The 25,907-nt window shown below is 40.3% G+C and overlaps 1 protein-coding gene across 5 annotated transcripts in view; it reads right to left on the bottom strand.

The window, feature by feature from the left end:
* The window catches only part of PRKAG2 (protein kinase AMP-activated non-catalytic subunit gamma 2), a 472,166-nt gene that overhangs the window by 219,702 nt on the left and 226,557 nt on the right, over positions 1-25,907 (bottom strand). For 2 of the 5 annotated variants that reach the window (XM_044677449.1, XM_044677450.1), the window contains exon 1: positions 443-576. The exons of the other annotated variants lie outside the window; for them this stretch is intronic. In XM_044677449.1, coding sequence (XP_044533384.1) covers positions 443-536 — 94 coding nt within the window. In that variant the 5' untranslated portion in view covers positions 537-576. Of the gene's footprint in view, positions 1-442; positions 577-25,907 lie in introns of those variants that run through there. 5 annotated transcript variants of the gene reach the window in all.

The following is a 25,907-nucleotide window of genomic DNA, read 5'->3' as shown; positions in this document are numbered from 1 at the left end:
CTCTCTCTCTCTCTCTCTCTCTCTCTCTCTCTCTCTCTCTCTCTCTCTCTCTCTCTCTCTCCTTGTATCTGTCGGTCTGCCTTTCTGTGTCTGACACACGTTGTTATTTTCCTCTAAAGAAAGTCAAGAAGAAGAAAAGATCAGACATCTACCCACCAAGCATTGTGCTGGGTTCTTTCGGGACTAGGTGGGCAAAGGGAATGAAATCACTTCAGAAACAAGTCATTTTAGACACAGTTCATGGCGAAAGCACTGGGAGCAGCTTAATCCTCACAGCAAGCACATCCTCACAGTTCGTCGAAGGGCTCCCCAATTAAAAACCTCCCAGGTAAAGCTTGCTCGGAGTAAGGCAGCGGGTTATTTAGCAGACATGCGCGTGTGTATTTCCAGCTGCCTATCGCCGAGCATCAAGGACCCCCTGGGGAACTGAACAATTTCCTACCGAAAAGGCCATGGGGTTCCGACTGGCGCCTCTCTGTACCGCGGCTCTGCTCCTTGCGTTTCTTGCTCCCCCTCAGGCTGCCAAAGCGCTTCATGAGCTGCCCCCGGCACCGAAGCCCCTGCAGCCTGAGATCATATCCAGTGCTGGGGAAAGTGCCGGAGGGGCTGGGGCTGACCAGTGTAGACCGCCAGGCGCATGGACGGCGGCGGGGAGGGAAGGCAACGAACAGATTCGCACCCCCTTCCCCAAAATCTGCTCAAGGGACAACTTGTTGGATTCTGAAGGAGCCACAGGATGGAGCTTTTTAGAGCAGCCCTGGAAAGAAAGCGGGGCGGGCGGGCGGGCGGGGTGACACACCGGAGCCACCAGCCAACGGATATACACAGGTCAGTCCCAGGTCTAACGCCTACTGTACCGCCTGAAATCTGCAGAGAGCAAGGACAGTTTGGGTTCTCCTGTTCGGGCAGCGGCGGCGGCAGCAGCCTGTCTTGTCCTTAAGGAGACAAAAAGCTGCCAGGATCTCCAGCCGGATCTCCCCCGGGTGATCTGTTTATGTAGTGAAGGTCAGGAACTCAATGATAAGCTCCAAGTTGTGTTTTGGTTTGTTTTGCTTTAAACGAGGGGATGGCCAAGACTAAATAGGCAAAGGAAGCCGGGGTCCTCTTGCAAAGGGCTGTCATGTGCACTTGGGTCCGATTGTCTCTTTAGAAAGACTGTAAAAGGAAACCACCCCGAACAGACAATTCTTGGCACCCATTGGCCGGAGCACATTCCCATTATGACATGACATCACACAACTATTTTGATTCATGTGTTCTAGGTCTCCTCTGGGAAGGAATAGGAGGGCTGCTTCTTGGGAATAAGAAATAAGTAACTAGTTTCTGATCTGGAAACTGCTGGGCATCGAGTCAAGAAAGGAATGATTGCAATTCCTTAAAGGACAGACACAGGATTGCCCCCCTGAACTGAACTGGTGCCTGCAGGAGAGGCACACTTTTCCAGTGCTCTGGACTTTAGGAAATTTTCTTAGCCTGCATATACTTTGAGAAGACTGATTTATATAAATATATAAATATATATATATATATATGTATATATACTAATTTGTATAAATTTATCTGTTAGCCTGCTTTGGAGGCTGGTTTACTCCTGTCTTCCTCTTCACACACCCCTTCCCCTTCAGGGATTTTATATATATTTTAAAGAGGATGTTTGCATGAAATCTCTGAATACTTTTGCCACTTGTCAGTCTGACTTTAATTTAAACTTTCACCAGAATATTTGACTCACGTTTGTATAATGCTTTAAGGTTTACAAAGGGCTTTCCCTGACTCGATCTGTGAGGTATGTATCAAGTATTCTTATCCACATTTTGCTGATGAGGAAACTGAAGCCAAAAGGCCAAAGGACTAGCTCCCATGATCACATAGCTAGAAAGAGTATGAACCTAGGACTACTGGCTCTCATTTCCCAGTGATATTCTACATTGGTTGGAAAAATTTGGGCTCTGCCTCTGTCTCTAAAAATTAGCCGGGAGACTTGTCATCTTGCTGAGCCTCAGTTTCATCATCTGTAAAATGAGGAGAGGATGAGATGATCTCTCAAGTCTCCACTGTAATGATTCTAACAGAACCTAGATCTTTTCAAAAGGTTCTCTCTCCCTTCCTCTTGCTCAATCACTACATGAGCTGAGTTGGAGACGATATCTGATCAGTTAATAATCAAATGAGAAAATAAATTGCTTGGATTCTATCAACTGTCCATTATTTGCATGTAGGAGAGACCTTCAAAATTGAAATGCCTTGTATTATGAAGACATAATTGTTAGTTATCTCTGGCCTGTCTGACTTTAATCTGTGGTGTGTCTGGAAGCAAAGGGGCAGGGGGAGAAGCTATGAAAACAAACCCATGGAGGGCAACTTTCTGGCAAAGCTAGAATCAAGGTGCAAAAAAACAACCCAGCCATTGGGTATAATTGCCATCTAGCTAACTTTCCAGATTTTTCCCATTTTTTTTTTCTTCCCATTTCCCTTGCTTGTGTCCAGGGCTACTGACTCATTGTCTTTGGAATAATAATCCTTCCCCTCAAGATCATCCCCAAAAAATACTCATATAAATCACTTTTCAATAAGATAATGGCTTCAGCCCTTAAGGATAGTTTCTTATTGGGAACAATAGAAAGGAAAACCAAGAAGTGGGAGATAACCCTGCCTTTATATGATGATATGATACATCTAAGAAGATAGAAAGGACCTGAGGGTCACACTTACATTTTACAGCGGAGGAAACTGAAGTTCAGAATGGCCAATAGAGCCCAGAATGGCCATCTAGGCCCACAGGCCTCCGCTTTTCTTTCTACATTTAATAGGTTCAGGACCACCTACATGAAAAATAGTCCCATAACCAGAGTTCACCACCAATGCTACTTCTGCTAATTCTTAATTCTTGGATTCTAGATTCTTCTTGCCTTACTCTGCCTGGCCTTTCTATCAGAGTGGAGTGCCTCAGGCTTGACATTTTGTACTATTAAACCTGTATTATCTGCCAGGCCCTTTTCATATTGATAGGCATGAAAGCTAGGCCCGATTTGGATTAGCAAGGAGAAATCGGAAGAACATTCCAATCAATTCTATGTCCAGATGGATGTCATAAAACTGGAAGTCCCATCGGAAGTAAAAGACTAGTTCCAAAAAGTGTAATGTAGGCACTAATTCTGCCAAGTCCTAAACTCAGTTTTATCACAATCAAAATTTGCCCAATGTAGCTCAAACATTTTTAGATTTCATTCTTAGTTTTACTTTAGTTAATCAAATGGATGCCAAAAGGGATAGAAATACTCTTCTAATTTTTTTAAAGTAAAAAAGTTCATGTGCTCCTTCAGGACAATATGTACAAATTAACTATGCCAGTAAAATCAAAACTGGTAAATTTAACTTTTAAAAAACTCTTACCTTCTGTCTTAGAGACAGAAGAGCAGAAAGGGCTAGGCAACTAGGGTTATGTAACTTACCTAGGGTCACACAGCTAAGAAGTGTCTGAGGCCAGATACAAACCCAGGACTCCCATCTCCAGGCCTGGTGGCTCTTTATCTAGGTGCCCCATAAATTTAATTTTTAAAGTAAAAACTGAGAGTTAAAAACTTAGAGGTCTTTTTCTTCTCAGAATTTATATTATCTTACAGAAAGTTCTCTAGGCCTATTTGCTCATTTTTAAATGAGTAGGTGGATCAGTTTTTTTCCTAACATTTTTTATATTTTATATTTTTGTTTTTTTCTAACATTTTATGATTCTAGAATTCTATGAAAAACAACACTTCAAATTTATGAACTCAAAATTAGTGAAGTATATTAAATACATAGAAATTTTAAAAACCTAACTTCTATGTCCTAACTTCCATGTATTTCTCTTTGTGTTCATTTGTTCGTTCGTTCATTCATTCATTCAGTCTAGTTCAAAACATCCCAATCCTAGCTAGCGGCAGAAGTAAAGTCAGCACAATTTTCTCTCTGTTGCAAGGCCAGAACTTATCAGTTGCTATGAACTGAACTCAGCATGAAAACAACCTGAATGGCTCCAATGTCTGGCGTGGTACTGTACAGCCCCTGAAAGGGAGAACTCAGTAAATACTTAATGACTTGGCTGGACTTGGCCTTGGGGAAGAAGACTGATTGTGTGTTGATGTCTACAAAGTAAAGTCAAAAATTATATGGTTACATTGAGGTTCTTATCTATCCTATTATGAAAGAAAAAGGACTTCCGAGTCAGATTCCTGATCTTACTCATCGGTGTCATCCACGTTGATCAGATGCAGATAAAAATGGCTCTTTTCGTTCTCCACTTCTATCTTCTGCCTCTAGGTAATCAATGAATAAATTGATCAACGGGCATGGATTGAGCATTTATTGTGGGCAAAGCACTGTATTTCGGTGCAGGGCATACAGTAACAGAAATGAAACTGTCCCTGCTCTGAAGGGCTTATCATCTATTAGTAAGACAGCCATCAGGCATTGATTAAGAGTCTAATAGATTAGGGGTAAGCATTTAGCATCGTGCCTAGCACATAGTAGGTCCTTAGCAAACCATGACTGACTTCCTGGCTGAATAAATGAAGCTGAGGGTCCCAATGGTGCTTTAAATAAGCTGGGCGCCGTGGTCAATACAACTAGGAAACAATACTTGATACTGGAGGAGGGGACACCAAGGTATGCGAGTATCTCATTCAAACATCACCTGGCAGGAGTCCCGTAGGTGTGTGCGTACATGGTGTGATTTCTGGAGGATCAAGTTCTCGCCTCTACCAGGGGTTTCTTCTATCTGTTCTAGTATGCTTGAAATTCCTTTAGCTTGTAATGGGTTACAGTCCGTTGACCCATAATTTTAGGGGAGAAAAAGGCTTAAAATGTGGAAGGGGAAACACTTTTCTTAAGATTCAAGTTGGAATGAAAATAATGGATACCAGGCGTTTTCTATTAGTTTTTTTTTTTAATCCTTCCTTTTCATATTAGTAACAACTCTAAGATAGAAGGGTAAGGGCCAGGCAAATGAGGTTAAATGTCTTGTCCAGGGCCACAAAGCTAGATACTGTCTGAGGGAACCATCAGGTTTTCAATCAAAAAGGAGAGATTATGAAGGCACTAGGTTTCTGATGGTGGAGGAGGGTGGTGAAGGGAGTACTCCCAAAGTGAGGGAAAAGGACACAGGAAACAGAGGCTTCCTACAGCAAAGAGAGCCGTAGATAATTGTATGGTTCTGCCACAAGTTGGCTGTGAATCCAGACCAGTTGGAAAAACATAGTTATCATATAAAATTACAGAAAAAGCAAAGCAGTTTTGGTCAGCTTTAAGCCCTGTGTTCACTGTGTTGCAAAAATGCATTCCAGTTTATGTTTGTTTAGTAGACCATGGGAAAGGGCCACAATGAAGGTGTTTATAACCCCGAGCTACAATGGCAATAAAATGCTGCCCTCCACCCCATGGGAACTGGCAGCTACAGGGTGCCTAAGCAATCACAGGGGTGGCAATGCATACTGGCATTGGAGATTCCATTACAGAGACTCCCCTGAAGCTAAGCCTTAGGTATCTCTGGCATTGGCAAATGCCTGAATACCTAAAGTAGGGCTAACTCAAGCCAAGTGAAATCCTTCATTGTGCATATGAAGCCATACCCCAAAGCGCCATGACACCAATAAGAAATAACTCATTCGTGCAAATCTTTTATTCTTCTCCCAGATGTTTTTGTTTCTATGACATGTAATATTATCTGGAAACATCTGGATGGCTAGATAGACTTCTTGCCTGCATGCCTCTTATATTATCATATCAAATTATATCAAAATTATGTCAAATTATATCAATTATATTATATCATTATATAAAATTATATAAAATAAATTATATCAAAATTATATCAAAACTCCTTGATGATAAGTGTCTCACTCATCTTTGGAGACTCAGCCACTAGAACAGAATTTGGAAATAGTAGGTGCTGAATAAGTGTGTGCTAAGTGCAATTATTTGAACATTTAATGTGGAACAGACAAAACAGATTACACTCCCTTCTCACTTCTGTCTCATTCTCTTTATTCCAGACTCAGTAGACTGTACCACATTCTACCTAGAGCCTTTCCTAATTCCCTCAGTGCTAGTGTCTTCCTCCCACAGGACCTTATTCCTAGGTGCTACACATTTATTCTGTTATATACTTATACAAATACTTGCTGTATTCCCTATTAGGATAAGCATGTTGCCATTAAGGATTGTTTCATTCCTTGTATTTGTATGTCCAGTGCATGGTAACATCATAAATAATGATAACAAATGCTTGCTGCCTGAGTCAGGGCAGGAGGGGTAGAAAAGGGAAATACCCATTTGGTGGGATCCAAGGGAATTTATGATGAGCTTCAATACTTTGTAAGCTGAGGGACTCTTGCAGGACTCATGAAGTATTCTAAAAGTTCTAAAACTTGGTCAATCAACTCAGCTTCTTAGTTCTTCCCAGAAGGAAGGTGCTAAAACTAGCAAAGAACTGAGTTCAAGTTCAAAGTTGACTTCGTTGTCTTCCAAGGAGCCTTGGCTAACCATTTTACAAGTATGTGCTCTTGGCCATTGAGGGATCCACAGGAGAGGATCTGTGCATGGCCCAGGGCAGCCCATCTCCACTACCGAGTGTTCAAAACCAACATGCTCTGATGCTGGGTGAGAAGCTATACAAAAACCCGCATGCAGTTGTACTGAGAACCAGGCTCATTCTACAAATCCTTACGTTCACGGCCAAGGTAGTGACGACTTGAGAACTACAAGAAGAGTAACTGTGAGCCACAGGAAGAAGAAACAGGACCCCATGTCTGGTGACAGTAAGAAAGTAGGAAGAAGATCAGAGCGACTAATGGAGAGATGATGAAAAAAGCAGAAGTCCTTAGAGCACCCCTACATACGCTAATCAGCACATCTATATTAGTTATTGATTTTGCTTGACTTCTAAGACACCTAAAGATTCAGATTTTTGTACTAACTTCTAATATGGTACTTTGACGAGTTTGAAACTGTTCTTACATTTGTTGCCTTTTAAGATCACCATAACAACCTCATGAAGGACACAGGCTAAGTAGCTGAATTCACTAAGATTATGTGTCATACTAAGTTCTTTTTTTAATTGTAAAATATTTTTCCATGGTTACCAAGATTCATTTTCTCTTCCTCCTCTCTTCCCCTCACCCAGGAGCTGATCAGCAATTCCACTGGGTTATACATATGTTATCTCTTGATACCTATTTCCATATTATTCATTTCTGTAATAGAGTAATTATAGTAAGTTCTTAATAAATGTTTATTGAGTGACTGAAGTCACTTGTATGGCTGGGACCGAAAGCCGGCTCTCCTGTCTCCGAGTCTGGTGTCCCCTCCGTGACATCATGCTGTCTTCTCTATGTCTTACTAGAATGCCGAGGAGGGGAAGTTAGAGCAGTAAGAGGCTAACTAGAAAACCTTTCGGACATTCATGTGACAATGCCTGAAAAGTTCCCAGAAATCCTTGGAAGGACTGCTATGATCCAAAAAAAAAAAAATCCTGTTACCTAAGAGGTAACCATCCTTCTTCTCGAGCTGGAGGCAGTGGTGGTAACATGAGTGAGCACAGACAGCCCTCTCTCCCTTCCATTGCTACATATTTGTTGCAAAATACTGTGTCGTGTTTCATGGAAAATTCTAAAAGGTCATCTCTGGGCTGGATGTACCAAGTGAGATACTATGTCATCTCATCGACATCTTGGATGGCTCTTCTCTGAGAACTATTTGTAAGGCTAGCACTTTGGAGGATATCTTCCATCTTCCTTCTCTCCTGCTCTTCTTTGTCCCTACTTATTGCATGCTGCCCCCTGCCCCCAACTCATAAACATTAACAGTTTTCTCATGTCAGCCCAAGATAGAAGCCTATCAGATAAATGTTGGAGGAGATGTAGGAAAAAGTGGGATGCTAATACCCTGTTGGTGGAGCTGTGAACTGATACACCCAATTTGGAGGGCAATTTGGAGCCATGTCCAAAGGGCCTTTTATAAAACTCTATATATCATTTGACCCAGCAATAATACTTACTACTACGTCTGTATCCCAAAGAGATCAAAGATAGGAGGAAAAGACCTACTTATACAAAAATATTTATAGCATTTATTTTTTGTGGTGGCAAAGAACTGGAAACTGATGGGATGTCCATCAACTGGGGAATGGCTGAACAAGTTGTGGCGTATGATTGTAATGGTATACTACTATACCACAAGAAATGGCAAATAGGATGATCACCAAAAAACTTGGCAAGACTTATATGATGCAAAGTGAAGTGAGAAGAACCAGGAGAACAGTGTTTACAGTGAGAACAATAATATGCAATGACCAACTGTGAATGATTTAACTATTATCAACAATGCAAGGATCCGAGACAACTCTAAGGGACTCATGATGAAAAATGCTATTCAATCCATTATCACAGAAGGAACTGAGGGAGTCTGAATGGAGATCAAAGTATACTATTTTCCACTCTGTTTCTTTAATGAGTTTTTTTTCTTGCATAAGCATTTTCTAGTTCTTTGCCACCACAAAAAAGATGCTACAGATATTTTTTATACAAGTAGGTCTTCACTCCCATCTTTGATCTTACAGACCTAGTAGTAGTATTGCTGGATCAAAGGGTATATGGAGTTTTATGGCCCTTTGGACATGGTTCCAAATTGCTCTCCAGATTGGGTGCATCAGTTCACTGCTCCACCAACAAGGTATCAGTATCCCAATTTTTCCTACATCTCCTCCAACATTTATCTGTGTCTTCTCTCACAACACGAGGAACACGAAAATATGTATTACATAATAGCACATAAATATAACCTAGATCACATTGCCTGCCATCTTGAAGAGGGGGGAAAGGAGGAAAGGATGGAAAAAACATGGATTGCAAAATGTCAGAAAATAATTATTAAAAATCGTATCTATATGTAATCAGGGAACATTTTTTTTTTAAAAAAGAAGCCTACCAGCACTATGGCTACCACTGAACTTTCAGAATGAGGCATGGTATGATTTTTCATAAGGGAAAAATACATTATTGGCATGACTCCTGATAAAAATTTAATGCACAAACACAGTGCCTCCCCCTTTTCAGTGCTATTCACTCTTCACAAACCACTTATCTGGCAGCTAATGAGCTACTAATTTTTTTTTTGACCTGAACTTATGAATTACAGAAATGTTTTCTCCCTGCCAAAAGTTTGTATGTTCTATATACAGTTACTGAGTCTCACCATCTCACCCCATCTCAGTCTTTCTATTTGACCTTTCTCAGAAATAGTCTAAAATAATTGAGTGTGATCAGCATGAAGATACTTGCAGCTTATGTGTCCAAAACTGCTGCAAAAATTGAAGAGGTAGGGAAATAATTCGACAAGATCCTCCAAAACTAGTCAACATTTACAGAGGAAGTGACAAAGAAATGTCTGGAAAAAATGGCTTGTGTTTGAAAAATTAAAGAGGTCAAAGCTTCTAGAATCAAAAGGCTCTTGCATATAGACTGTAAATGTTTTCTTCCCAAAAAAGAGTTCAAAGATAGTAGAAATGGCAAACAATGAACATTAGCAAAAGAAAGAAAGAATGAAACTGACTATATCTTAAAGGAAAGAAAATGCCTGGATACTGATGATCATATATGAGAATCAGTTGTCTATATATAGCAGTAGACCATCAATTAGAGTAAAGACAAAAATTAATGTTATATTTTTAAAAGGCTAAAGATGAAAATAAAACATTCTGAACAACTGCTACTACAATGCTGAAAAGTGGAAAAATATATAGACAAAAATGTTGACCTTAATTGTCACCATTTCTTACAAAGGCTTGACAGATGTAAAAGCAAATGTCATGATAAAGAGGCCAAATGATCACAGAAACAAATACTTCAGAGCTTTGTCAAACAAATAAGCAATGGCAGCTAAGATCAATGCGAGTTAGAAATACAAACTCATTTTTAAAACTATAAAGAAGGATGATGGATGATAATGAGTAGTATTGCAAAATAAAATAATGAAAAGTAGCGGAAGTAAGATAAACTAAGGAAAGTTTGATGTGAGTTCCAAACGAGTCACATCATCCCAAGAACATCCATAAATAAATCTGAAAAGAAGTTCAACAATTAGATAGAAAATATAACAAAATTATCAGTGTTCTATAGTAATCCATTTTTCATCACCAGTGATGGAGGAATCATCACACTTGGACACTAAAACTAGAGAGGTAAAAAATAAATAGAAATGACAGATAGAAAGATGAAATCAGGAAGAATGGGCCAAACCAAGTATACAACAAGGAAATTCAAGCTAGAGGTAATGCAAATTGAAAACCCTCAGAAGTTATTCTACATGATATTTTGAAGGGATAAAGAATGAGGAAAACGACATATTAATACCTAAATGGGGATACAGAGAGAAAAGTGATAGCTATGTATCCATATACCAACTTCCTTCTCTTTACAATATCTATCTAAGAATAACTTGTGTTGCAAAAGTATCCTTTAATGAAAGTATAATGAAAGTAAGGGAAGGGAACTGGCAGATCTTTGCAAAGAATTCTTTATAGTGGACCACATTTTTATAATTATGCAACTGACTGAAAGGCACAGATTATAGGCTTCCACTGTGTTTTCTGTTTGTTGATTTTTTTTAAGTTTTTGATTTGTACGATCAAAATTGAGTCTGAGGCTAACCTTCCTTCTATCTGTTGCCTCAGGGAATTTAAAAGTTTGAGGGTTATATTTGAGGTAGATAATCAAGGATAATCTCCAAAATCTTTGCATAATATTCCTTTTCTCACTTCTTTCCCCTTCCCCTCAAAATTCAACTAATCATTTTTATAAGTTTACCTATACACAAGGAATATTTCTAGAGTTGTATAATAATATAACTTTTGTCTTATTTGGGACTAAGTTAATTTCTGAAACTAAAAACAAAGGAATCTCTCAATCAAGTGTATATTAAGTTCATATAAGATTCCTTGATAAGTAAAACTACAGTAATAACTGTTTAATAACACTATAACATATTATAACCATTTAGAATTAATTTCCATGAATAAAATATAGCTTTTCCCATGTCTATTACTACCAACTAATACATGTATCTTCCTTCCTTCCTTCCTTCCTTCCTTCCTTCCTTCCTTCCTTCCTTCCTTCCTTTCCTTCCTTCCTTCCTTCCTCCCTCTCCCACCCCTGAACAGAGGCACTCTCTAATAGCAAACAGATACAACCAGGCAAAACTTGATTATATCTGAGAATGTATATCTAGTTCTGTACCTCTAGTCCATCATCTCTGTACCAAGCAATTGAAGGCATGTTTTATCTTCAGGCTTTTGCAGATATGATTGCTCACTATTTGGTCAGGGTTCTAAGATTTTTCAGAGTTGTTTCCCACTCACATTATTTTTGTGATAATCTCATAAACTGGTCTCCTGGTTTAGCTAACTTCATTCTGTCTCTGACTATAAAAGTCTCTCCAAATTTCTCTGAATCCATCATATTTCTTATTTCTTGTGATGCAATAAAATTCCATTCATTCATAAATCACAATTCATTCAGCCCAAATGTTGTACTAATTTATTTCAGGTTCTTTGCTATAAAAAAGAATTCTACAAATATTCTTGTCCATAAGGGTCCTTTCTCTTTGATGTTGATTTTCTTCTGGCTCATGCATAATAATAGCATGAACTGGTCAAAGGCTATTTATATTTTAGTGACCTTTGGGGTATAGTTCCCAATTATTTTTCAGGAGGGTTTAACTAATTCACAGTTTCATCAAAAGCACATTGCTCTGATTATCTTCTGACATCCCTTCCAACAAATTGCCATTTCTGCCAAATCAATGTGTGTAACCTCACAGATGTTTTAACCCGCCTTTCTCTTTTTATTGGTCATTTGGAATATTTTGTCTGTAGGATGTTGATAGCTTGGATTTCTTCATCTGAAAATTGCCTGCTAATCTCCTTTGATTGCTTACTTACCTATTGGGGATTAAGTCTTATCTTTTCAACACAAATGTTCTTCCAGTGATGTGGTATGTTTGCAAATCCTGTAACAACGTAATCTCTTAAGAATCAAAGGATAATGGAGAGAAAGGGAATAGGAATCCATAGGTTGTAGCATTTTTAAAAAAATTTTTACCTTCTGCCTTGGAACCAATACACAGGCAGAAGAGTAGTAAGGGCTAGGCAATGGGGGTTAAGTGACTTGCCCAGGGTCACACTGCTAGGAAGTGTCTGAGGCCAGATTTGAATTTAGGACCTCCCGTCTTTAGGTCTGGCTCTCAATCCACTGAGCATGTTTTTTAATCCTTACCTTCTGTCTTAGAATTCATACTAGATATAAGTTCCAAGGCAGAGAGTGGTAAGGGCTAAGCAATTGAGGTTAAGTGACTGGCCCCCACAGCTAGAAAGTGTTTGAGGTTAGATCTGAACCTAGGACTTCCCATTTCCAGGCTTCCCTCACTATACACTGAGTCCCCTAGATGCCCCAGCGGTAGCATGTTTTTTGATGATGACCTCTGCTCAAGCAGTGATGTTAAAGATTTCATCAAGGAAGTGTAGAAGCAGAATATTCAGGGTCCCACTGTTTATTGTTTATTTGGTGACAAAGATACAGCAGATAAAGAGCATAATTCATGGATACCCATTATTGTAAGAAGATTTTGAGCAAGACACTCAGAAAATGGAGGATTGTAGAAGAATCACACAGAATCAAGAAGTTGAGAGTAAAAAGGAACCTCAGAGACCATCCAGTTAGTTGTGTCTAACTCACTGTGACCCCATTTGGGCACTGTAGTGGTTTGCCATTTCCTTCTCCAAACAGAAAAGGAACAATAAATGAAAGACGAGAGAAACTGTGTGTGGATTGTGATCTGCACGGATGGAGAAATTCATACATCAGCGAGGTCCTAGGTTCCCTGAAGTCCTGATGACCATGGCCAAACTCTAGGACCTGTGTCTCTAGGAGTCCTTCTTTAGGCAAGGGATCAGCCTGGAGAACACGTTCCTTTACATGGCTTGTCAACACGTCCAACTCATTAGGTCGAACACAGATCTAAATGTCTTTGCTCTGAAACTTCCTTCTACCTCCCTCGTTTCTATTTCTGGTGCCACCGTTCTCCTAGTTACTTCTGAACTCTTCTCTTGTTGTCTCTACAGCTATTTGGAAAATTCTATTCCTTCTATTCCTGTTATTTAGTCATTTTTCAATTGTGCCTGATTCTCTGTGACCTCTCTGGGCTTGACTCTTCGTGACCCCTTTGGGGATTTTCTTGGTAAAGATACTGGAATGGTTTGTCATTTTTTTCTCCAGCTCATTTTACATAGGAAGAAACTAAAGCATAAAGGGTTAAGTGTTTTCCCAGAGTCTATGCATAGCGAGGAAATACTTGAGGTTGGATTTGAACTCAGTTCTACTTTTCTCTAAGCCTAGCATTTTATCCACTGTGCTACCTAGATGCATTCTATTCCCATATATCTTTAATATTGAATGACTTGGGGCAGCTAGGTGGCTCACTGGATAGAGAGCCAGGTCTAGAGATCTTGGAGTTGATACTAAAAGAGAAGGTAAGGGTTTAAAAAAAATCTACCCAAGACACTTCTATCTATTTGACTCTGGGGAAGTCACTTAGTTTAATCTCTGTTAGCCCTCAATTTTTCTCATCTGTAAAATAGAGATAACAATACCTCCACAGATTTTTTTTTGGAAAAATCAAATGAAATGAAATACACCAACTATTTTGCAAACCTTAAGTCGGTGCTTTATTAATGTTAGTCATTACTGTTGTTCTTGCTCATAGTTTCTCCTCTCTCCAATCTAAATTCTATAAGGATGGAGAATGGAGGAACTTGGTCTGAATTAAGGCAGGGACTCTGTTATTTCATCCTTTTTGGTCACGTCACCTGGAATAAAAACCCAAGCTCCTTCAAGGGAAGGGACTTTTGTCTCTTAAGGCATCCAGACAATGCTGGGGACTCAATAAAGCCCTGCAAGCTGGAACTTGTCACACCTCTGTAGGAATAATAATAATGTTTGTGTTGAGGAAGGTAAACAGAAGACTCCACAGTTTGAAGGTGAAAAGGGGTCTGAGGCTAAGACACAGCCCTTACCTACAGGTCTAGAGCCAAACTTCCTCTTAACTTGGCACTTCCCTTCCAGGTGGGACCCTCGTGTCTAACCCCACGTTTTTCATTCCAGCTTCATGTTGATCTCTGCTTCCTTCCACCAAAGGCTGGCTAAGCACCGAGATTCGTTTCTGCCCCAGTAGAAAGCATTCTTCATGCCATTCTTTATGCCTTTCCCCCCCAGATTTTAACCTTGTACTGGTAACGAAACTTTAAAATGCTTTAAAAAAAAGATGCTGGTAAAGCCTGTTAATGGAGGCATCAAGGTGGCTCAGGGAATAAAGAACTGGAGCTAAGTGCAAATCTAGCCTCCAACACTTACTAGTTGTGTGACCCTGGGTGAGTCTCTTAACCTCTGTTTGACATTAATCCACTAGAGAAGGAAATGACCAATTGCTCCAGTACCTTTACCAAGAAAAACCCACGGACAGTATTGGTATGCTATTGTCCATGGGGTCACAGCAGCTAGGAGGCTCAGTGGATAGAGCACTGGGCTTGGAGTCAAGAAGACCTGAATTAGAATCTGGCCTCAGACACTTAGTAGCTATGTGACCCTGGGCATGTCACCCAACGCTGTTGGCCTCATTTTCCTCATCTTTAAAAATGAGTTAGAGATAGAAATGGCCAACGACTCCAGTATCTTTACCAAGAAAATCCCCAAAGGGGTCACGAAGAGTCAAGACATGCCTGAAAACAACTAAAGAAATAAGAAAAGAACCAGTCAATTCTCTCAGAATTAAGCAGTGGAATCTTATAAACATACTTGGATTAAATCAGCAAATCAGCTGCAAATGTAGTCTCCGGCTTGCCTTCCTGGACTTTTGACCAGTGAGTCTGCAGTGCCTGGGTAAATGCTTGTTCAGTGAAATTGGACAAGTGAGAGAGGCAAAAAGGAAACCCTCTGAGGTTAAGCTGCGTTCCAAGGCACCCTGCTTTTCCTGTAAATGCATAATACATCAGACCTCAGCTAGAACTTGGACCTTGGTGGATGGAGACCAAATGGATCTCTTGCTCGGTACTTCTTGCCCAAATATGATATTGGAAAGGAAAATGAACAGGTGGGCGGTTATCAAGTGATTCCAGGCCACAGGGCTAATACTATATGTCTCGGTCCAGGATAAAGTGGCTTTTATCAAGAAAGTGGCTTCAGCTTCAATAAGCTTTGTGACCTTGGGCAAGTCACTTAACAGCTTGGTCTCCATTTCTTTTTTCTCTTAAATTTTTCTTTATTTGTTTTAAAGTATTTTTCCATGGTTACATGATTCATGTTCTCCCCTTCTCTTCCCTCTCCCCTCCCAAAGCTGGCAAGCAATTTCACTGGGTTATACATGTATTATCACTCAAATCCTATTTCCATATTATTCATTTTTGTAATAATTTTTTAAAAACTAAAACCCCAATCAGTTTCTTCAACTATAAAATAAGGGGGTTGGGCTTGTTGACCTCTCTAAGATACTTTCCAACTCTAAAACTATGATCCTATGAATTTAAATGAACTGACGTAGAATGAAGTAAGCAAATTTAGGAAAATAAATTATAAGCATGGGGGGAAAATATGGAAAGGTCACTAAAAGGAAACTGGCTGCTGTGTCATTGTAAGAGCCAAGCCTGGCTCCTGCTTTCAGTGGAAAGGTGGGGAATTATAGATATAAACTTTTATATACACTATCAAGCATGATCCATGTGTTGGTTGGTTTTGTGCAAATGTTTTTTTTTTTTAAACCTTATTCTGCCTTAGAATCAAAACTGTATATTGGTTTCAAGGCAAAAGAGTGGTAAAGGCTAGGCAATGGGGGTTAAGTGACTTGCCCAGGATCACAGGCTAAATTTGAACCTAGGACCTCTCCAATTTACTGCGTACCCAGCTGCCCCTTCAAATGTTCTTTTAAAAACACACACACACACACACCACAACCTCTGGCACAAGTGAAGGCTTTCTCTGCATAGGGAATAGGGAGAAATATATTTAGAATAAATGTAATGGAAAAACAAAAGCAAAGCAACGACACACACACACACAAAAATATAGTATCTTCAACTCTCCCATTTTGCCAAATCCAGAGACAAAACCTTTGGGTGTTTGGTTGAGGGGAGAAGCTGCTTTCATTTTCAGATGCAAAACTTCCTCTTTGTGGACAAAAGCTAGAGAGAGAAAGAGAAATGGGGGGTAGCTGGGGGGTAGCTATTATTGGTACTCCTGCCCCTGCTCCCACTAGCAGGCACACTTCAAATACTGGATTCTTTTCTTGGGGATGAGGGAGAGAGAAGTAATGTGAGCTTAAAAAAAAGAAAGAAAGAAAGAAAGAAAGAAAGGAGCCTACGGGGACTCTGCTTTTAATCAAACACACTGGAGTTTTACATATAAATAAGTCTTGTCCCCTCAAAGTAATCATCTTAGGAGGCTATGCAATTATTCCGCTAATGCTGCCATTGCTCAGAGCGTTTCTTTGGGTAATAACAGAGTCCATGATGTGTTCTTGGTCAATGATGGTATTCACCCTCAAAGGGTGGCTGTGATTTCTGGAAATCATCATGGCTCATTCATTTCAATTTAACTCAAATGATATTTAATAAGAGTCTCTTCCAAGGCATTGCAATATTGATCTTGGTTGAAAAATGGCAAACAAAATGGGACTCTCATGCAATGAAACACGGTCTTGTGTGCCTTATCAAGTGCTTCTGAACATGATTAACCCACGAACACACATTTATTAAGCATCATCTATGTGGCAGGCTCTTTGCTGTGTCTCGGACTCCCTCGTAGGTATAAATTCTGGTATATTCGTTAAAAATCCATTTTCGGACTTCACAAAAATCAAGCGACTGCCCCTTTCACAGTGAGTCAGAGCAGGACAACAGAATCCCCGTTCTTGAAGGGCCCCTGATCCTGGCTATGGGACAGAAGTCTGAAGCTCTTAAGAGGACGTGATTATATAACCTGTTACAGAGCGCTACCTGGTTCCTGCCATCTAAACCGGCCACGGCTGTGCGTCACCTCGAGTGGGGCAGCCAGAGGAGCCCGAAGCGGGGTCCTGTGATGCAAGCTGGGATTCCTTATCTGATCCCCCAACCGTATTATTTCCTTGGCTGCCAACTCATGTCTGGCTTAAAAAGAAAGCTCAAATGTCATTCCCTGGGATAGCTGGCAGCCAAGTCTCTGGTAAATTCCATCAGAGGCACGTGATTGCCCTGTAAGGATCAGACCTTCTGCCTTGAAAGACCCAGGCCATCTGCTCTGAGGAAATATTATTCAATCCAAGACGCTGCCTTTGGACAAGCAGCTTTTTGCTCCTTTTTTTTTTTAATTTTTAAATTTAAAAAAAATTTAATTTTTAAATATCAATGTAATTTAATTTTATTAATTTAATTTTATTAATTAATTATTTTTTTTTTTTACAGCTTTTGCTTCCTAAAGAAGGAAGACGGGGTTCCTTTTCTGAGCAACACAATGACCAACCACCATTCCAAAGGGCTCAAGATGAAAACATGCTGTCCACCTCCAGGGAGAGAACTGACGGACTCAGAATACAGACGGAAGCATTTTTTTCTCCCTTCCCTTCCCTTCTGAAATATCTAATAAGAGAAGCCTTTGTTTCACCTGACTTTAATACCTATTGGTAATGAGCTTTGTTTTTCTTGCCCTCACCATAGGTGGGAGGGAGGGAGAAGAGAGGAAGAGAATTTGGAATTAAAAATAAAACCAATGAAAAAAAAAGTCTGAGTTCCTTACTAAATAATTAAAAATGCCCTGAATAATTACTTTGTGGTTGACTGGTTACTGCTCTGTTTTTGAAAACAAGCCTACTGACTTGATTTGTGTGTGTGTGTGTGTGTGTGTGTGTGTGTGTGTGTGTGTGTGTGCATCACGGTAAGGGCTGAGCCTTCTCTGTAACTTACATTTTTAGCTGACTAGAGCATGGAGAGATTAAGTGACTTTCAGCGTCACACAGCCACTATGTGTTGGAGGGAGAGCTGGGGCCTGGGTCTTCCTGGCTTTCTGATGTCTCCCCTCTTATAACTAGTTCCTATTTATCCTGTATATAGTTTGTCCCTACCCACTGGTTTACTTGCTGTCTCCCCCATTAGACCGTAAGCTCCTCAAAGGCAGTGACTGTCTTTTGGCTCTTTTTGTGTCCTCGCTGCTTAGTAGAGTACCTGGCACACTGTACATATTTAATAAATGTTTATTGGCTGGCTGACGTTAAAGCTTCCTAACCACTAAAGCAGGCTGCCTCCGACGTGGCTTTCTTAAAATTATTAGTCCTTTCTACATTCAACACTTCATTAAGAAACTATCTTGAGCCATAATAGCATCTTTCTTTTGACCAGACTTGTAATTTCCATAGAATAGGGAAGAAACTCTCTCTCCCAATGCAGGTCAGCAGTTACTCTGCAATTTACAGCTTTAATGAGTTGCTGGTATTAAAAAAATAAAACAAAAAACTTGGCCAAGGTCACAAAGGCAATCTGTGATTCAGTGTCAGAAGCGGCTGGAACCCCAGTGTTTGCTGACTCCAAGGCTGCCCTGACGTTTTATTCACTACATCATGTGGCTTCTCATCTTGCACATAACAGGTGTGGCACTGGTTCATATGACCAGGACTCTGGACACTGACTGCTATTCAGGTTAAACTACAGTGCAGGCAGGCAGTCCCCTGACACTCTGAGGGAAAAACCATGGACTCAACACCAAGAAGTTTCAATCAATCAATCAATAGGAATTTGCCCCCAAATCAGGCACTGGGCATCCCCACACTACTAATGGGACAATCTCTACCCGGAAAGAACTTTAAATTCTAGGACTTTGTTCAAAGAAATATTCATAAATTAGCTCCTTTCTCCTCAAGCTTTTCTTCATAGATACATCCTCCCACAAATCCATATCTTCTTCTTGTTTCTTGTTCAGTCAGTGGCTGGCATTCCTTTATCTTAGATGCCTGGATTCGTATATTTTTCATCTATTATTGAGTTTCTTTCCAGGCAGTCTTCTGGCTGATCACCTGCCCACTATTAATACACACTTGCAAATACCTTCAGTTACACACAGCATTCATAAGATGCTTACAGCAAAAACAGGGAAGGTGCTCTCTCTCTGCCCTCTTCTCTCTTTCTCTTTGTCTTTCTCTCTCTCTCTCTCTCATTCTCTCTCTCTTTCTTTCTCTCCCCCACTCTCTTCCTCTCTTTTTCTCTCTCCCTCTCTCTTCCTCTCCCTCTTCCTCTCTCTCTCTCTCTCTCTCTCTCTCTCTCTCTCTCTCTCTCTCTCTCTCCCCCCCTCCATATATAAATACTCCATACATACAGATATATGTTCTCTCTAGACACACATATACATATATATAGAAACATATGTGTGTATACACACACACGCACACATATATAATGACAGGAGGGTGAACAGTACCTCTTTAAAAAGTATGAACCTGAAAAGATCACCTCTCCCATGTTTCACACGCAAATATTTTAGTAGACTAAATGCTCCCTGAGGGCAGGGTCTTGATTTATTGTTGAATTTCCGGTTCCTAGCACAGTGCCTTACATATAGGAGACCCTATTCTGGGATGGCACCTGGTATTTCTGGGGCTATTCCATTTTTAAACTCTTTGTCTTTTTTCCCACTTACACAGGTAAAGGCAGGGAGGCAATACCACAACCCATGGGCAAATCCATAGTCTCTGCCAACTCAGCTAGTTTCCTCATCCTTTGATATGCAAATTAGCCATCCAATTCTATATCTTATAATTTAATGAAGGAGACTGGGGACCTCAAGTGATCTGGGTTCTCCAGATCAACTCTCTTTCCTCCACACATATGTATATAAGTTTCTCTTTAAGGGTAGGTTTTATTCTTTGGTCTTTGTATCCCTAGCACAGCCTTGCACATAGTAGGGATTATAAACAAATGAATAAATGAATGAATTACATGACTGAGACCAGGGCAGAAATTCCATCTGTTCCTGTTCCAGGCAAAGAAGCCAAGGGAACAAGGCAAAGGCCCAGGCAAGAAGGGTCTGATTAGATTTAAATGAGAGAGAAGTCAATGATTTCTGCAGTCTACTTAAATCTTCTCCTTATAAATCAAGAGCTGTGGAACCAAGGCCTCTGATCTCTTCTCCAATTTCCCGTGACCCTGTTGTCCTAATCACCTCCCTTGACTATATCCTCTTAAAGAGTGAGTCTTATAAAAGTGACATTCTCCAAAAATGGTCTTGATAATCTCATTTGTCATTCCTAAACTTGAAGGTTTTGCATATTTATTTGGGGGGGGGAGGGTGCCATTTAAAGAATCCTTGAAAAATAAAATGTTCCCTTCTCTCAACAGTTCTGGGAAAAAAAAAAACAACCCAGAGACATTTCTCACCCTACTATCTGCCTTTGTTTGCAAGGAAGAAAGGTTAGACTGGAAAATATTTAATTCCCTTAATGATGTCAATATGAGAACCTACTAATCATTCACAGATTTTTTTTTTTCTGTCCTTGGTTTCTCCAAGGACTAAGCAGCTATTGCAGCTCTTTGCTTTCAAGAACTTCTGGGGCATCAGAATTAGGGCAGCCTAGGAAGTGTTTTCCTAGGAAGAATGCTGTCCTTAAATACTGGCAAACAATTGGGAGTTCTGGGAAAGCATAAGGTTCTGACATTGGATCCTAGAAAAGATATCTTGATTCTTATGAGGATAAAATTCTAGAACATAAGTACTTCAAGAAAGCTAGAACTTTCCCTGACATCTTACATGGGATTTAAAGCTGTAAAAGACTTTTAAGACCATGGATTCCAACCCTTTTATTTTACAGATGAAGAAACAGATAAAGTGACTTGCTTAAGGCCACCTAGTAATTGTCTGAAATAGAATTTGAATCTGAAACTTTGTGGCTCCAGGATGTCTAGGGCCCTATCTACTGTATCAGGCTTCTCACCAAGAGAATGAGTAATTGCAGCAGTTCAATATGGTGGTGGAGTGGGTACCTGCAATTTAGCTTAACCCAAGGAGAATCCTTTGTTCCCAAATAGTTTTCCCTACCAGACTGTTCCGGAAGCATCCATTTCTTAAAGGAATCAACTTGGTACAATGGCTCTGAAATCAGAAGAGTTCAATTTCCCTCTTCTGATGCTTTTGCCTGTATGTCCTTGGGCAAATCGCAAATCACTGGCCCTCCCTAGGCTTCCTTCTCATCTCTAAAATGAAAAACTTGAACTAGATGGTGCTCTACTTCCTTTCCAGCTCTAGATCTCTGCACTACTAGTAGAGATTCATTTTGAGAGGGTTAAGGCACTTTTCTTTATTCAAATCCCCAGTTATTTGAGTTTTTTAAATACTCATTAAAATATAAAGAATTAAGCTTTTTCTGGTCATCTAACCCATTTTGTATAGATTTATAGTTTCCCTTGTTGATGTAGAAACAGGGCTGAGTTTGAAGTTAGAGGACCTGAGTTCTAGGAATAGTTCTATTGCTTACTATGATGTTATCTTGAACAAGTCATTTTCCTTCCTGTGGTTTGACTTTTCTCATCAATAAAATAAGGGGGTTGGATTAGATGATGGGTAAGATTCCTTCCAGATCTAAATCTCTGGTTTTGTGATCTTTTCAATGGCACAGGAATAAGGGCAAGTTTTGATAACAGAAAGGACTGAGGTCCAAGAAAATCAGGTTGGGTTAGAGGAGTTATTAGGAAACACGAAGCCACTCACTTCAGCTATATGGAGGGAGACAAATAACACCAATAGGAGAAGGTGGTACTTAAAAGGGGAGGAGAAGAGAGGGGCCCCTGAAACAATTTGCTTTGCTTTAATAGACAGTATTTATTTAAATATTCCTTTGATTCAGGCTTAGACTTAGTTCTATTTGGCTTCTAAAGACTTTTTGATCTCTAGGAATTCCAAGGCTCATTCGTTCAGTCTAGCACATACAGAATATTTTTATAACGACTAGATCACACAATGATTTTGTCCACCTACTTGACTTTGGCCCCACCTTTGTTTCTTCCTCTAGCACTCACCACAATGGCAGCGTTCTTTTGTCTTTCCCCCATCCTTATCTTTTTTCTAGGGTGTTAATGTTTCTCATGCCTTAATTCCCTGTACTCCAGTATTTAACACAGTGCCTTTTCTAAAACTTCAGCTCACTGTGGGTAGCCAGGTAGCTCAGTGGATTGAGAACCAGGTCTAGAGGTGGGAGGTCCTGAGTTTAAATCTAGCCTCAGACACTTCCTAGCAGCGTGACCCTGGGAAAGTCACATTACCCCCATTGCCCAGCCCTTATGGCTCTTCTGTGTTGAAACCAATACACAGTATGGATTCAGCCTGGAGTTGCACTCTCTGAATCACCGACTTGCCATCCCAACTGTAGGGGGCTTGATTTTCTCTGCTCTGGGCATGCTTGGCCAGTGCTCCTCTTGTCCTGGATGGTGAATGCCCCAGCCAAGCTTCACAGTCCACCCTGGATATCTTCTTGCCAGCCACCCTTCTATCATGTATTCTCCCCCATCTCCTGGACTTTGCATCTCTGAATTTGTAATCACATGAGTACTGCAAATCACCTTCCCTATGGCTCCATTCACCATTCCTGTGTCTTTCAAAACCAAAATACCCCATACCCTGCCACTACCATCCCAAGTGGTATCTGTTTCCTCCTGGTAGAATGTAAGCATCTTGATTGCAGGGATATTATCCCCAGAGCTTGGCACATAGTAATGCTTTAAAAATTAATTAATTATTATTTAATTTATACCTATTTGTATATTTATTATAGTTTAATATTTATTAATTTTTATATAATTAATCATCTGATTTAACTAATTCCCATATGTAATGGTTGAGGTGGATACTTTCTAACATTCTGATCTTGGGGAATCTTTAAAGTCTAAAGATGCCATTGGTTCGAGGCGGCTCAAGTTTTAAATTGAAAGTTGTTTGCTTTTATAGGTTCCAGAGGAAATAAACTTTTTTGCATGGTACCCACCAGAGGGCACTACCCAGCAGATTACTCTTTCTGAATGCCAGTCCATATAATACAGCAAGAGTTGGCTGAACTTTTCCGGAAACTTGGATGCCACACATAGTTTTCCTTTTTTTATGGGCAGGCCACATGAGTCACGTTTTTATCAAAGCCCTGTTAGGCTTCAACTTCAGACAACAGCGGCCACAATCCAGGAGGCTCTCTATGGAGGCTGCATGAACTTTGCCCCACAAGACCCAGATTGCCTGCAGGGTTGAGAAGTGAGCCAGTGGAAACCCATTTGTTAGACTGGGGAATGCAATTACTACTTGAGACCTCTGCTTTCTTAAAAGGCAAACTGGAAACCAGTCAGGGTTAGATGAAATAGAGAATCTCTACATAGTCAGTCAGAGAGTGGAGTCATGAGAGGATGACAGTTGGGGTGGCCCTAGGGAGGAAAAGCACTGAGGTGAGCACCAGATTCATCAGGAAAAAAAAATCCACCTCGGCTGAATTTCACTGTGAGGGAAGACTCATACCAGAACTGAGTCTCTTGCCTACAAGTCATACTGATTTCTAACGCCTGGCCTTCACACACGTTTTATCACTTGCCATCTTCCCCCTTTCTTGGACCTGGCTTCAAGTTTGGGCTCTATTTAGGCATGTAGTTTTGGGCAAATCGCTTCCACATTGTAGGACTCAACAGTCTTATCGATAAAATTAGGAAATTGGACTCTGGTATCTCCTTTAGAGCTCCAACCATCCATAATCCTAGAATCCAGAGCAATCAACAGTACTAGAGGGCAGTGGCAAGGTAGAAAGAGAAGATGTGTAGCTCTCATTAGATTACATAACTGGATTGTCTTATGTCTTGGCTAAATCCCCTCTGCCTTGTTTGCCATCGTCTTCACTCCAAGTGCCTACTTGGTGCCAGGGAAGGATCTGGAGCATGTGACAAAGCAAAAGGAAGGGGGCGGATCTCCTTATATCCTGAGCAAATAGGTGCTTTGCCAAAGCTACCTGGGCTAGCCAAGAGAAGACAGAAGACTGTAGAACTTGCTTCCAGCCAGTGTGGCTGGAAGAAGAGTTTTGTTGTATCTTGCTGAGAATGCTCTCTATTGGTGTTTTCACCATGATCAGGTAAGACATATGCATAAACAAGGCAGAAACCACTTTCCATCCTACAGGAGAAAGTTAAAAGACTAGAGGAACATGTTTCTATTCTCCATGTTTTGAGGAGAATAAAGTCTCTCTTAGAAAAATGAAAGTGTTTCAAAGAGGAAACAAAGAATGAAAGAGATTAAAGAGACAGAATGCAATTCTCATCTGTGTCAGGAAGAAGAATGTCACAAAAAGAAAGGAGGAAAGAGGAGCACTTACTAAATAAAGTTATAGAGTAGTATGAGCATCTTCTGGGGGGCGGTGAGGGAAGGGAGGGAGCTGGGCTATTTCTAGTTGAAGCAACTTCTTGTATCATGAGGAATAATGATGTGGACACCCAGATACCATTAGGTGAAAGTTTATCCAAAAAGGATCAGAGAAAAAAGAAGAATAAGAGGAACCAAAGCCTAATATATAAGCAAGAGTTTTCCTAAGACATTTTTCCATAAGTTGATGGAGAACCTTCTTAGAACTATCAAAACTAATGGAATAGCTAGGTGGCACAGTGGATAGAGCATCAGGTTCAAATCTGACCCCAGATACTTCCTAGCTAGGTGGAAAATCACTGGGCAAATCACTTAATTCCATTTGCCTAGCCCTTGTCCTGTCTTAGAGTTGTTGCTAAGATGGAAAGTAAGGATTAAAAAAAATGAAGAACTAATGACTACCAACTTCTGGTGCTCCTCAAAGGCACAAGTGCTACCTAATTCTTGTTGGCCCTAGAATAGGATGACCCTCGAGGAGCAATGGACAGGAGTTAGGAAGAGGTCTATTTAAGATTTCATGTAAGGAAAAACTTCTTAACAATGAAAGCATTCCAAAATTAAAAAAAGACTATTTTGGGAAGCACCAGATTATATCCCTCAGTGGCGATCTCCCAGCAAGGGCCAGATGCCCACCTCAGTGCCATGTTGTAGAAAGTATTTTTGTTTGTTTTGGATCATCTCTGGCATCCCTTCTGGCTCTGAGACACTATGCCACCTGACTGAAGTTTTTGAGGCTCCATAAAAACCTCCTAGAACACTGGCACTGCTGGACACCTGTATATGTGCTTTGTTGTTCAGTCGTGTCCGACTCCTCACCACCCCATTTGGGGTTTTCCTGGCAGAGATACTGGAGTGGCTTGCCATTTCCTTCTCCAGCTCTTTTTACAGATGAGGAAATTGAGGCAAACAGGGTTAAGCCCAGGGTCACATGGTTAGTGTCTGTGGCCAGATTTGAACTCAGAAAGAGAAGTCTTCTGGACTCTAGGTCCAGCACTCTATCCATTGCACCACTTAGCTACCCCACTGTAGGCTATGCTGTATACTTTAGCATTATGCAAAAATTATCTGCTATTGTTTGTTTAGCACAGTGCTTCTGATGCCTGGCACAGGATCTGCCACATAGTAGGTACTTCATAAATGTTTGTTGAGTTGTCTTGATTGCTGCATCACATGCATATATTGTGCTTCCCTCACTGGTCAGAGAGCTCCTTAAGAGAACCGTCCATGTTTCCTCCTCCTGCCCCTGCCAATACCACCAGAGTGCCGAGGCTGGAGCATGTCTTCACTAAATACTTGTAGTTTAAAAAAAATCATGACTAACAATCTTCAATAAACACAAACATTCTGATGTTCAAAGAACAAAAAGTAGGACTGGTACAGGAAACTGTGAATTTCTGTTTCATAGTTTGTTTGTTTAAATTTTAAAGTATTATA

This window comes from Gracilinanus agilis, chromosome 5 (genome assembly GCF_016433145.1).
Source record: "Gracilinanus agilis isolate LMUSP501 chromosome 5, AgileGrace, whole genome shotgun sequence".
NCBI classification, from domain to species: Eukaryota; Metazoa; Chordata; class Mammalia; order Didelphimorphia; family Didelphidae; genus Gracilinanus; species Gracilinanus agilis.
This window is presented reverse-complemented; position numbering and strand designations above follow the sequence as displayed.